This window comes from Salvelinus namaycush, chromosome 3, assembly GCF_016432855.1.
Source record: "Salvelinus namaycush isolate Seneca chromosome 3, SaNama_1.0, whole genome shotgun sequence".
NCBI classification, from domain to species: domain Eukaryota; kingdom Metazoa; phylum Chordata; class Actinopteri; order Salmoniformes; family Salmonidae; genus Salvelinus; species Salvelinus namaycush.
This window is the reverse complement of record NC_052309.1, coordinates 32,023,691-32,037,912: the sequence shown is the minus strand read 5'-3', so window position 1 is coordinate 32,037,912 and position 14,222 is coordinate 32,023,691. Positions and strand designations below refer to the sequence as shown.

General features: G+C 43.9%; 1 protein-coding gene across 5 annotated transcripts in view; it reads left to right on the top strand.

Annotated features, from left to right (window-relative positions):
• Positions 1–14,222, top strand: part of ncor1 (nuclear receptor corepressor 1) — a 117,797-nt gene that overhangs the window by 55,706 nt on the left and 47,869 nt on the right. For all 5 annotated transcript variants that reach the window (XM_038975628.1, XM_038975621.1, XM_038975615.1 and 2 more), the window contains exons 12-14: positions 920–1,098; positions 5,185–5,239; positions 5,412–5,513. In XM_038975628.1, the coding sequence (XP_038831556.1) occupies positions 920–1,098; positions 5,185–5,239; positions 5,412–5,513 (336 nt within the window). The remainder of the gene's footprint in view (positions 1–919; positions 1,099–5,184; positions 5,240–5,411; positions 5,514–14,222) is intronic.

Genomic DNA, 14,222 nt, shown 5'->3' with positions numbered 1-14,222 from the left:
ATGTAACCGCTGTGTCAGATTTCAAAAAGGCTTTACGGCGAAAGCACACCTTAAGATTATGTTAGGTCAGCGCCAAGTCACAGAAAAACATGCAGCCATTTTCCAAAGAAGGAGAGGTGTCACAAAACTCAGAAATAGCGTTATAAATATTCACTTTGATGATCTTCATCGGAATGCACTCCTAGGAATCCCAGTTCAACAATAAATGTTTGTTTTGTTCGATAAAGTCCATCATTTATGTCCAAATACCTCCTTTTCCACCTGCGCGTTTAGCCCAGTAATCCAAATGCACAATGCGCAAGCAATTAGTTCAGACGAAAAGTCAAAAAAGTTATATTACAGTTTGTAGAAACATGTCAAATGATGTATAGAATCAATCTTTAGGATGTTTCAACCGGACAATTCCTTTGTCTTTTAGAAATGAAAAGGAACGCAGCTCGCTCTCACGGCCGCACGCATGACTTAGCTCATGGCATTCTGCCAGACCTCTTAGTCAAACAGCTCTTATTCGCTCCCCCTTCATAGTAGAAGCCTGAAACAAGGTTCTAAAGACTGTTGACATCTAATGGAAGCCGTGGGAAGTGCAATGTGACCCCATAGACACTGTATATTGGATAGGCAAAGACTTGAAAACCTACAAACCTCAGATTTCCCACTTCCTGGTTGGATTTTTTCTCAGGTTTTTGCCTGCCATATGAGTTCTGTTATACTCACAGACATCATTCAAACAGTTTTAGAAACTTCAGAGTGTTTTCTATCAAAATCTACTAATTATATGCATATTCTAGCTTTTGGGCCTGAGTAGCAGGCAGTTTACTCTGGGCACCTTATTCATCCAAGCTACTCAATACTGCCCCCCAGTCCCAAAGAAGTTAACAAATGTAATCTCTAAACCCCTCCCCTCCCTCTTGTCCAATAGAACAACGAGAAGCAGATGAGACAACTGTCCGTCATCCCGCCCATGATGTACGACACAGAGCAGAGGCGAGTCAGGTTCATCAACATGAACGGCCTGATGGACGACCCAATGAAGGTGTACAAGGCTCGGCAGTTCATGAATGTGTGGACCGAACACGAGAAGGAGATTTTCAAGGAAAAGTGAGTTTGGTTGTCCTTAACAGGTTGTCTATAGAGTTGTCCTTTTTTAGTTACTTGTCATCCTATCTACAGTGCCAGTCAAAGTTTGGACACACCTACTCATTCCAGGGTTTTTCTTAATTTTTACTATTTTCTACGTTGTATAATAATGAAGACATCAAAACTATTAAATACAACATATGGAATCATGTAGTAACCAAAAAAGTGTTAAACAAATCAAAATATATTTTCTATTTGAGATTCTTCGAAGTAGCCACCTTTTGCCTTGATGACAGCGTTGCACACTCTTGGCATTCTCTCAACCAGCTTCATGAGGTAGTCACCTGGAATGAATTTCAATTAACAGGTGTGCCTTCTTCCCTCCTTAATGCATTTGAGCCAATCAGTTGTGTTGTGACAAGGTAGGGGTGGTATACAGAAGATAGCCCTATTTGGCAGAAGACCAAGTCCATAATATGTCAAGAACAGCTCAAATAAGCAAAGAGAAACAACAGTCCATCATTACTTTAAGACAATTTCAAGAACTTTGAACGTTTCTTCAAGTGCAGTCACGTTAACCATCAAGCACTATGATGTAACTGGCTCTCATGAGGACCGCCGCAGGAAAGGAAGACCCAGAGTTACATCTGCTACAGAGGATACGTTTGTTAAGTTAAATGCACCTCAGATTGCAGCCCAAATAAATGCTTCACAGAGTTCAAGTAACAGACACATCTCAACATCAACTGTTCAGAAGAGACTGTGTGAATCAGGCCTTCATGGTTGAATTGCTGCAAAGAAACCACTACTAAAGAACACCAATAAACATAAGAGACTTGCTTGGGCCAAGAAACACGAGCAATGGACATAAGACCGGTGGAAATCTGTCCTTTGGTCTGATGAGACCAAATTTGAAATTCTTGGTTCCAATCGCCGTGTCTTTGTGAGACGCAGAGTAGATGAACGGATGGTCTCTCCATGTGTGGTTCCCACAGTGAAGCATGGAGGAGGTGGTGTGGTGGTGCTTTGCTGGTGACACTGTCAGTGATTTATTTAGAATTCAAGGCACACTTAACCAGCATGGCTACCACAGATTCTGAAGTGATACGCCATCCCATCTGGTTTGCGCTTAGTGGGACTATCATTTGTTTTTCAACAGGACAATGACCCAAAACACACCTCCAGGCTGTGTAAGGGCTATTTGACCAAGGAGAGTGTTGGAGTGCTGCATCAGATGACCTGGCCTTCTCAATCACCCAACCTCAACCCAATTGAGATGGTTTGGGATGAGTTGGACCGCAGAGTGAAGGAAAAGCAGCCAACAAGTGAACAGCATATGTGGGAACTCCTTCAAGACTGTTGGAAAAGCATTCCAGGTGAAGCTGGTTGAGAGAATACCAAGAGTTTGCAAACTGTCAACAAGGCAAAGGGTGGCTACTTGAAGAATCTAAAATATATTTTGGTTACTACATGATTCCATATGTGTTATTTCATATTTTTGTTGTCTTCACTATTATTCTGGTAAAAAGAAAAACCTTGAATGAGTAGGTGTGTCCAAACTTTTGACTGGTACTGTAAGTTTTCAGATCCCTCATTCAGTACTTTGTTTGTAGCACCTTTGGCAGCGATTACAGCCTTGAGTGTTCTTGGGTATGACGCTACAAACTTGGCACACCTGTATTTGTGGGGTTCCTCCCATTCTTCTCTACAGATCCTCTCAAGCACTGTCAGGTTGGATTGGGAGCGTCACTGCACAGCTATTTTCAGGTCTTTCCAGAGATGTTCGATCGGGTTCAAGTCAGGGCTCTGGCTGGGCCAGTCAAGGACATTCGGAGACTTGTCCCGAAGCCACTCCTGCGTTGTCTTGGCTGTGTGCTTAGGGTCGTTGTCCTGTTGGAAGGTGAACCTTTGCCCCAGACTGAGGTCCTGAGCGCTCTGCAGCAGGTTTTCATCAAGGATCACTCTCTCTACTTTGCTCCGTTCATCTTTCCCTCGAACCTGACAAGTTTCCCAGTCCCTGCCACTGAAAACATCTCCACAGGCTGCCACCACCATGCTTCACCGTAGGGATGGTACCAGGTTTCTTCCAGACGTGACGCTTGGCATTCAGGCCAAAGAGTTATATCTTGGTTTCATCAGACCAGAAAATCTTGTTTCTCATAATCTGAGAGTCTTTAGGTGCCTTTTGGCAAACTCCAAGCGGGCTTTCATGTGCCTTTTACTGAGGCGTGACTACCGTCTGGGCACTCTACCACAGAGGCCTGATTGGTGGAGTGCTGCAAAGATGGTTGTCCTTCTGGAAGGTTCTCCCATCTCCACAAAGATCTCTTGATCTCTGTCAGGGTGTGACCATTGGGTTCTTAGTCACCTCCCTGACCAAGGTCCTTCTCCCCCGATTTCTCAGTTTGCCCGGCCGGCCAGCTCTAGGAGGAGTCTTGGTGGTTCCATTTAAGAATGATGGTGGCCACTGTCTTCTTGGTGACCTTCAATGCTTCAGAAATTTGGCCTTCGACACAATCCTGTCTCGGAGCTCTACGGACAATTCCTTCGACCTCATGGCTTGGTTTTTGCTCAGACATGCGCTGTCAACAGTGGCTTGGTTTTTGCCATGATGTGGAACCATATATAGACCGGTGTGTGCCTTTCCAAATCATGTCCATTCAATGGAATTTAACACCGGTTGACTCCAAGTTGTAGAAACATCTCAAGGATGATCAATAGAAACAGGATGCTCCTCAGCTCAATTTCGAGTGTCATTACAAAGGGTATGAATACTTACAGTTGAAGTTGGAAGTTTAAATGTATTTGGCTAAGGTGTATGTAAACTGTTTTTCACAATTCTTGACATTTTAATCCTATTAAAAATTCCCTGTCTTAGGTCAGTTAGGATCACTACTTTTATTTTAAGAATGTGAAATGTCAGAATAATAGAGAATTATTTATTTCAGCTTTTATTTCTTTCATCACATTCCCAGTGGGTCAGAAGTTTACATACACTCAATTAGTATTTGGTAGCATTGCCTTTTAAATTGTTTAACTTGGGTCAAACGTTTCGGGTAGTCTTCCACAAGCATCACACAATAACTTGGGTGAATTTTGGCCCATTCCTCCTGACAGAGCTGGTGTAACTGAGTCAGGTTTGTAGGCCTCCTTGCTCGCACACGCTTTTTCATTTCTACCCACAAATCTTCTATAGGATTGAGGTCAGGACTTTGTGATGGCCACTCCAACACCTTGACTTTGTTGTCCTTAAGCCATTTTGCCACAACTTTGGAAGTATGCTTGGGGTCATTGTCCATTTGGAAGACCCATTTGCGACCAAGCTTTAACTTCCTGACTGATGTCTTGAGATGTTGCTTCAATATATCCACATAATTTTCCTGCCTGATGATGCCGTCTATTTTGTGAAGTGCACCAGTCCCTCCTGCAGCAAAGCACCCCCACAACATGATGCTGCCTCCGGGACAAGGGAGTGGTTTTGGGTGGTGAATCTCGGTAACCGTGTTCCAGCCATTCAATCCTTGTGCCCACTCTGGGTGCTGTGCTCCCATGCTCCAACACTGACCTCGAAATGCAGAGTGCGCATTCAATAGTGTGTGTGAATAGAAATAAAAGTCCCATTGTTTCTGTCAGAATCAGAACTGGCAAAAAGCAAGGCGGGGCGAGAGGCCAATGAGACTTTGTTCAATATCCTGTATCCTATCCACAGGTACTTCTCTGACCTCTTTTGGCTAATGCTTTGTGGATAAAGAGAAATTCAAACAAATTAGTCCCTCCATAAAGATTTTCATTTTGTTTCCCATCACGAATCAAGTTCACTTGGAATTCTAGAATGTAAAATGTATTAATTGCCTGCTGGGTATGGAAAAGTGTTTAGCGACTGTAGCCTACAATTTTTTTTAATGGAGCTCAGTGGCATCATAATTTAACATTGTTTTCTCTGACTTTGCAGAAGCTCTTTGGGTATGATTTTGAGAGGCAGTACTTTTCATTAGCAACATTCCTCGGCTGTATACCAAAACAAATGGCCGGCTGCCGTGAATCCCAGACTGTAGCTTTAATGTAGCTTTAACTGTGACTATTTTCTCTTCTTGTTTTTTCTCACAGGTTTGTTCAGCACCCAAAAAATTTTGGCCTCATTGCTTCCTATCTAGAGAGAAAGGTGAGCTACAGTGGATTTAATTCATTCTGTTTTTACTCAGTAGTAACCTCCATTCTCCACTCTCCCCCAAACCCAAAAGCACATGGTTTGTATTTGTTATGTTGTCTGTTGTTAATAAAAATGTTCATGGGCTCATATGTCCCCCTGACTGTCATACCCTTTCTCTTTGCAGTGTGTCTCCGATTGTGTCCTGTACTACTACTTGACCAAGAAGAACCAGAACTACAAGACGCTGGTGAGACGCAACTACGGAAGACGGCGAGGGAGAAACCAGGTGAGTTCTAGAAAGTATCTTCGCTAGGGAATGACTCTAAATGTATTTGTGTGTTCATGAATGGGCTTTGGAAATACCCAGAAAGGCTGTCTGGGTGGGATTTAACAAATGAATAATGCTTGGCATGCCAGAGGGGAAGACCCTTTTTGGTTTCACTCTATATATCATGTTAATGACGTAGCGTTTGTTTATCATCCACACCATGGTTTGTGTTGGGCTATGGAGCAGGAGGCCCTCTAGTGTACAAATCTTATCTTGGCTTGTATTATTCGATCTTCCTACCACCCCATTTTTAGCCAACAGTGCCTCCCATCTCCTCCCTCCCTCTTTTCTCCCTCCCTCTCTCTGTGTAGAAGAGGGAGGGAGAACCACAGGGAGGAGTGTGAGATTTGGGAGCTGAGCGAGCGGAGGCTCTTGATGTGCTATGTGGGTAAATAAGAACCAGGGCCCAGGCAGAGAGAGGGCAGAACAGAGCTGGCTGAGACTGATTTATCCAATGGCTGGGGAGCAGCAGACATTCCCAGGAATCTGTTCTATCTGGTTGCCATAGTTGGGAGACTCAGTGTTGCTTTCCAGGGCCTGACGGAAGAGCGAGAGAGAGATCGAGAGGGAGGGAGAGAAAAAAGGAAAGTCATACTCCCTCTCTCTCTGAACTCACCCAGTTATCCTCTATTTGCCTTCCTTCTAACTGCTGAAATATGTTGATGCACAGCAATAGACTCTTTTTGTTTTGCTTTTTATTTTTCAAAGGGCTTAAGGTAATTTACTCATTTGGTTATGGTGAGAGACTTTTCAGAACCGTTTCTTTCCGCTAAAGGAGTGAGAGAGTTGCTTTTACATTGGGTAAGTTGCAGTCTTCACACAAGGTTATCTGTTGCCATGGAGCTCTGCTTACCAGCAGAGTGCCCGTGCTGTTTTAAACCAGACTTGTTTCATATTGTTTCCCTCTAATCACAAGAACACTGGAGGAGTTTTAATCAAGTAGGTTTATGCACATTTTGTAATTGGTTTGGTAATCGCCTGGTTCGGCGGTATTGTGTTCCCACATTCAAATTCATCAAGGCTCACTGCCTGAAGGGAAGAAAAAAACTAAGCCCTAGTTGGAGACTGCAGTTCAGTTGACAATTGAGTATTTTCCATTGGATTTGAGCAGTTGCCTGACTGTGGTTTAGCGTTACATAAGTGTGGTAGTGGTATACCCTGGGGCTGCTGTTGATACAGGCAGCCAGCCTTCACCCTGGGGCTGCTGTTGATACAGGCAGCCAGCCTTCACCCTGGGGCTGTTCCAGCCTCTCAGAGGTGAGCAGAGGCCAGGCGAGTCTATGGCAGGCTGGGGCATGGCAGCCTAGGGCAAAGGAGGGCACACGGGCATTACTCCTAGATAAGATAGGTGTGTGTGTGTGTGTGTGTGAGAGAGGGACTATTGTGTCTGAGACAGAACACCAATACTGCCTTTGTATAGAATTTATGGTATTTTGCCTATTTAAAGTAATTTGACAATGTTTTCATGACCCGCTTACAAACAGGCCTTTTCTTTTTACCACATTCTTGCCTGCATATGGCTTTTATACCTCCCGTGTGTGTGACGAGTGGTAGTAGGGGTGTGCAGATGTGGGTGGGCATCTATTTTTTTTATAAATCCATTGAATATACACCATCAAAAATAAATGTATTTAGGCAGGTCCTAAGAAACATTGTAAGACTAATACACTTTATTTTCACAACAAACAAGTTTCATTATGTTACGTCCAAATGAATGAAATCAATACTTATTTTAAGCAGACCACACATACCTACCCCGATCACGGTCAACACATATATTTTGTAGTAAGAATATAATGGAATATAACATAATATTTTTTATGAACTGCTGTCATATTAAAAAAGTGCTCTTTTTTTATATGACAGTGGTATCCACGTTTCATCTCTTTCCTACCGTCACTTCACTTTGTTAAGGAGCAGGCATAGGGTCTTACTCTCAATGTATCTTCATCATGATACCGATTTTAGAAATTAAAAGCACTGCTATTTTCAAAAGCATGCGAGTGTCGTGTTCATGTTTTTACATTTACGCCATTTAATAGACGCTCTTATCCAGAGCGACTTACAGTAGTGAGTGCATTCATTTCATACGTTGTTTTTCTCCGTACTTGTCCCCCGTGGGAATCGAACCCGCAACCCTGGCATTGCAAGTGCCATGCTCTACTAACTGAGCCTCGCAACCTCTGCCGGCTCTTGGAGTTGACAAAACGCGATAATAGGCCTACACGTGATTTGGGCTACGTTTTTGCTAAATGTCTGATCAGTGATAGAGGAGTTATTTATACCACCTCTACTTATTGGCCCAGCCAGAAACCAATTAACCACATAGCCTATTCAGACGGAGATTCAGTGAAGCTCAATCAATTGATTGAGACAAGTCAGTGACGTCACGGGCTTTTGGTTGGTAGTTGGCCTAGGATACTAAGCGACTGTGAGTGAAGAGAAAAATAATCCACTTGTTAAACTACTTAACATGCTGGCAAAATGTTCTAATAAATGAGCCAACTAGACAAGATGATCATGGGCAGCCCTCACCTCAACTTAGCTAACGTTTCCCCAGCCTAATTGTAGCCTAACCAATGTCCTAATGGAGATTCAGTGAAAACAAAAATGAGACATTGATTTATGGAGATGAGTCCCCACACTTGTCTCAAAGCAGCGTGTTAGCGCTGTCCCAATCAAGGCAGTGCTGAAATTATAATCTAGTTGACCACACACAGGTAGGCTATTGCTTCAAATGTATTACAATGATTGGATGACTTTGCGTTTCAGTAAGCAACAATTTGATATATGCCTTCAATTGCATTTGCATTTTCATCATTCAGTGATATTTATTCCCACAGTAATTCTTTATGGATCCATCCAGTTGTGGTTAGGAAAACGGTGCATGGGCCTCCCGAGTGGCACAGCGGTCTAAGGCACTGCAGTGCTTGAGGCGTCACTACAGACCTGGGTTCAATCCCAGGCTGTGTCACAACCAGCCGTGACAGGGAGTCCCATAGGGCGGCACACAATTTGGCCCAGCGTCGTCTGTGTTAGGGGAGGGTTTGGCTGGGGGGGCTTTACTTGGCTCATTGTGCTCTAGCGACTCCTTGTGGCGGCCCGGGCGCCTGCAGGCTGACTTCGGTCGTCAGTTGAACAGTGTTTCCTCCGACACATTGGTGCAGCTGGCTTCCGGGTTAAGCGGGCGGGTGTTAAGAAGCGTAGGTTGGTGGGTTATGTTTTGGAAGATGCATAGCTTTACTTTCGCCACTCCTGAGCCCATTGGTGGAGTTGCAGCGATGAGACAAGATTGTAATAGGATCGCAATTGGAAATCACGAAAAAGGGGTTACATTTTTTTTTTTTAAGTACATGCTTAGTGGTGCGCTATGCGAAGAGATGGGAGAAGTGACATGCCTCGCAAAGTTTAGAACTGACAGGAGGATGGTTAACTGGCGCTGCCTAGCAACCATCGAGTTTAATAGCATAGTGTGTGCCATTTACAGGTACGTTTTTAATACTAAGCCGTAGGCAGAAGTTAACCAAAATGCTTTGGTCGTTAGGCGGAAATAAACGTTTTGGCTTTGATACCGGCAATACCTTTCAGATATAAGGAAAAGGCGGAAAAATTTTGGCGGTATGGTAAAGTTGGCGGAACAACGTCTTAGTATGAAACTAATACAAGTCCCATCTATTAACTGCCATACTGGATTTTTTATCATTGGTACACATTGTTTGTTTGCAGGGTTATGATAATATGAACAAAATGCAGGTAAAATGTTGTGAATTGTGGTACGCTGAACGCTGTGAGTCGATGATCGATCATCTCCATGACTCATCACCACCTGTGACTGATGTTTCTGACTAACATTTAACCTTGTTATGAAATTCCCAGCATAGATCTAACAGCTGATTACATCATTCATTCCCTATCAGCTCATATGGTGTCTGAGCTCTCCTCTCTCCACTGGCTGTCTACCAGGAGGATAGACTGCCTCTGCTTTCCTTATGGAGATTTTCTACCTCATCGATGCCTCTGGCCCTTCCTCTGGCCCCTGTGTGTGCATCTCATTGACGCATTTGGCTCTCTCTGGCCCTGTATGTACAGAACATTCTGTCTATGTATGGACTATGGCCCCAGCCAACCAAACACATAGATCCGGTCACAGAAGCGCAGATCACCAAGAGGGAGTGGGACCACATCAGAGATGTCATAATCGGTTGATCTAGCAGTAGTGGTGCCTGTAGCCTCCAGACCAAATATCGCCCACCACCTGGAGAACATGGTTTGATTCACCGGGCCACCTCTTCTCACCTTCTCCCTCTCTGACATAGCACAGGGATGCAAACACGTCAGTTTTCGGCCAAATTCACCGTTTTGATCTCAATAGGTCATCCGCGGGGGGTCTGACGATAAAGTGTGCATACGCAGAGTGCATCGCCCATTGAGGTGATAGGCGCGAACAGATCCTCTCCGTGGGATCACTACATTCTCTCAATTAATGACAGAATGCACAGAATGCATCCCTACGTGTCTTACAAATAGAATATCAAGCAGAGTACAAAGCCTGATGTCAGATATGTCTTATTGGATGAAGCATTCTGATATCATGTGTGACCGCTGTGAGCATCCAGCAGTATTCCCAACCAGCCATTAGCCTACTCCGCTGCTTCTCACCGCACATCTCCATCAGGTTTAAAATGTTATTTAGCCGTAATGGCAAGCTGGGGTGTGCAGGCAGTGATGGGGTTTCTGTTACATTTGTTTAATTATTGGAGCAGCTCGCAGCGCGAGCTAAGTGGAGACGTATCGTTTCATTTCACCGGTAAGAACAAGCAGGGCCAGTCTGACTAGGCTTCGCTGTCAAGCAGCCTCTGAGTGCCCCTGCCATAGAGGAAAAACAGAGCACAGTGACAGTCATGCTTGCACCTTTACGTCACTGAAAACCACTCAAAGGTTATGCCCCATATTACTGGAGCTACATTCTCCCCTTTCTACCACGAATTGGCATACATTTTATATAATTTTATAAACCATGTCGCTGGCCGTTTTATACTACTCACAGGTTGCAAGTTGTTCGTTTTATAACAAACAACAGTGTTTAGTCATGTTACTTGGCTAGCGAGCTAACAACATGGTACCTTGGCTATGCACAATGGCACAGGAAAAAATGGAAAAAGGGATAGACGGTCTACTCAAAGAGATGCTTCAAAAGTTAGGATGCATATGCCTAATCAATGTTATTCTAAGCTAAATCTGAATAAAAAAATATATTTTTATAATGTTCCTTAAATTATTTTTGGGCCTAACTTTTGGGAGCTGTGTGTGTGAGAGAGAATGATGTTTGTCAAGTGTTCTGAAAAGTAGGCTAAAGATGGTTTCATATAGGCCTAGTGTGTGTTAACCCTTACTGCATCATTATGCATTTATATTCCTGTCCAATCACAGGTAGACCTTTTGGATATGAGCAAATCAGCTATTTTCTGCAGTAACCTGTTCAATTGTACAGTAAATGTGTTGTGTAGAGGACATGTTTTTGTGCAGTGCGTTTAGAAAATGGGAACATGCATCCTGGGAGGGGAGTGACAAACCCTGTGGTATCACCATACTACTCGGTATTGTGGTACTTGGCCTGGTATTACGCCGTTAGTGAAATGTTGGCAACCCCACTCAGTTTACAGATTTTTTTGCATGTTTCAGTGCACATTTTTTTGTCATCTTTTTGGCCACTCACCAGTTTGCATCACTGATAACACTGTTTTATCTGGAAAATATTTAACAATAAATTATGGTGGAGAGAAACGGGGTATATTCGATGTGAGAAATTGTTGGCGTGGCTCAGTTGTATTGGCGGTATCTTAATAGTTATAGTTTGTTACTTCACATTTTATAAGTGACATTGTGGTCCTTTCACTAGTGCGTTTCCCACTGCCTGGTGACCTTCATCAGTCTTACCTCGCCTGGCAGGGTAACAGCGTACAACTACAGGGTGGAGCCCCGAGTGGACTTCCCTACTTCTGAACCACTGTAGATGAATGCCACCAGTCAAGTGGTTAGAATGTGTGCATGAAGTACTTCTACTTGATCAAATAATAAACCAGTGTGTTTGTGTGTCAAGTCAGTGGATATTTCTGCTTTTACTACTTGAGCGCTCATTGAAGGATTGTCTGGCTTCTGTCAACTTCAATAAATAGTTGGAGGAAGCGACTGTCTTACCATATTTCATTCTATACAAGCAGCAGCCTCCGCTAACCATGGATCATCTGATGTATGTATTTTAGCAACAGAGAAGTCTCTGTTTGTCTGGGAGCCAGGAAGACCGATCACAAGTTTGGCTTTGGGTTCAGTGGAGGCAAGATGTGTCCACTGTCTAGCAGCCCTCAGCATAATCATTCCAATAATCACAACTGTTAGCCTAGCTCTGCCAGAGTACAGAGTCACTATGGCCTTCTATGCAAATGCTTTTAGGGAATCATTTCTTCTGTAATAGGGCTTCATAAAACTGCAGTGTGAACTTTGTGTTACAGGGCGGTATGTGTTTAAATGCATCATTGTTTATTGACAGGCCGTCTTCGTGAATAATAATTTAACTGACTTGCCTGTTTTTAAATAAAGTTAGATAAAGTAGACGTCTACACATGTATTGCGGTATGCATTTAAACTGCCCATTGACAGTGAAGTGAAAATGCCACGGCCTTGTCATTTGGTGGAAAGCAGCTCAGCCTGCCTAGGCCGGATGTTGTGCTGATCCAAACAAGCCGTTGGCTGGAGCTTTTGTAAATTCTCTGAAATTCCACAGAGAATGTGTGTAGAGTGACTTGCAAGAGGGAGGGAGGGAGGGAGGGCGAGCAATGGAAAAAGAGTTAGTAAAATAGCTAGAGAGAGAAAAGGAGAAAGAGGAAAACAAACCTGACAGTCTGCATTGGGGGCTGGCTAGCCAGCTTGTATAAACTCATTTTTGCGCAACTTTTTTTCCCGTCTCCATTTCCTTTTTTTCTTTCCTGGCCGGTGAGGAGAGAGTCAACCCCCCCCCTCCCAGGAAAAGCAGAGTGGTACGCCCCAGTGATATGACAGGCCCAAAAAACTTGCTATGCTGCTGCGAGTGCCAATCAAAGAGAAGCGCTTGGCAGGGATTACCTTGAGTAACCCCCCATAGATTAGAGTGTGCATGTGAGATGGGCGATTTTTCAGGCGGCTTAAACGGCCTGATGACATGCTTTCCTGGAATATGTGCGGCAGTGCCGGGGCCAGGCAGCCCTTCTAAGGAGCTCTGCTTTGGTGCTGCTGTCCTGCTGTATCTGTACCGCTGCAATGGAGGTATCACTACCGCCACCGGGGGTCCGGCCAAACTCACACCCGCTACGCCTATAGGCTGTGGCTTGATCAATGGCAACAAGGTTTTTATGAACGACAAATGAGCTTGCAGGTATGTCGCTGCTGACTTTGAAGCTAGTACTGTGGTGTGTTGTCTGTCTGTCTCTCTCTCTCTGCTAGCTCGACTGATCTCTTTCTCCTCGTGCTCTTTTGCTCTCCCTCCCACTCTCTTTCAGTTGCTTGGACAGCCACAGTTGCTTGCATTTAACCTTACTTATAACACACGTTTAAAGTTACAACAGGAAACACTGTGTGGATTTCAGTACAGTTCCTGTTTTTTCTGTACTGTTGCACAATCACACAGTCTCATGGCTGCAGTGCACGGTGCCTGGTTTTTGCTGTTGTTGATGTAGGCTAGTTGCTTGTACAAATGTGCCTGCTGCCTGCAAATAGAGTTGGAGAGGAACTTCAGCAGCCCCTTTTTAGAGGTTGTGTGAGTCATTTTTTCCCCTTTCTATCATTCATCATGTTCAGGACTGACCCAGTAACCAGCGGAAATGTAGAGCACAGGGACTGCATGCTTCCCCTCTTTACTTAACTCTGTCTCTAGTGAGGATTCAAGAACATTTCAAAGTGCGATTCCTTTTTTATTGAAATCTCATATTTTTTTCATGCTAGACATTATGGATGTAGAATGGATCTGTTTTGAAATAGTAGTAGCTCATAGTTATTGCGCTAAAAGTAATTGCCAAACAATTGTACATTGGAGAAAAGCATACACAAAAAGTATTCACATTACACATTTCCAAAATGTCTGTCTCTCCACCAAACCTGTTGTGTGTCCCTCTGCTCGGCTCCCTGCATGGCAATGCGGAATGTTGAAATGGCTCCTGACTGGAATGGCTGTTATTTCATGAGGTGCCAGAGGCTGCTGACCTTCTCCTCCAGCCAAGTCCTCCAGGGCCAAAGAGCGTGTGTGTGTGCATGTCATGGAGTCTTAAAGGTGACCTAGACATGAGCTGGAACCAAATCCCTGTGCAGTTTAATGGGAATTACTACCCTCAATAAAAGCCACATGGATGTTACTCTCTCATCTACTGCAAGTGGCAGGCTTTTACACTCACTCATACAGACGGCAGGAGAAGAAGTGGAGAAATATACATTGCGGACCGTTGAAAATCTTAATTGCCACGTCTGTCTTTACAACTACTCTCAACAATGCTTCCTTTTGTTGTAGATGCTATGGCAAGAAGAAGTGGGTTCTCTCCCTTGTTATTTTCTTAATCGCTTGGCAGCAGTCAAGCAGATCCCATTAGCTTTGGATACCAAAGAGAGCCAAGCCTGGCCCTCAACCTAAATGTTCAGGTGCCT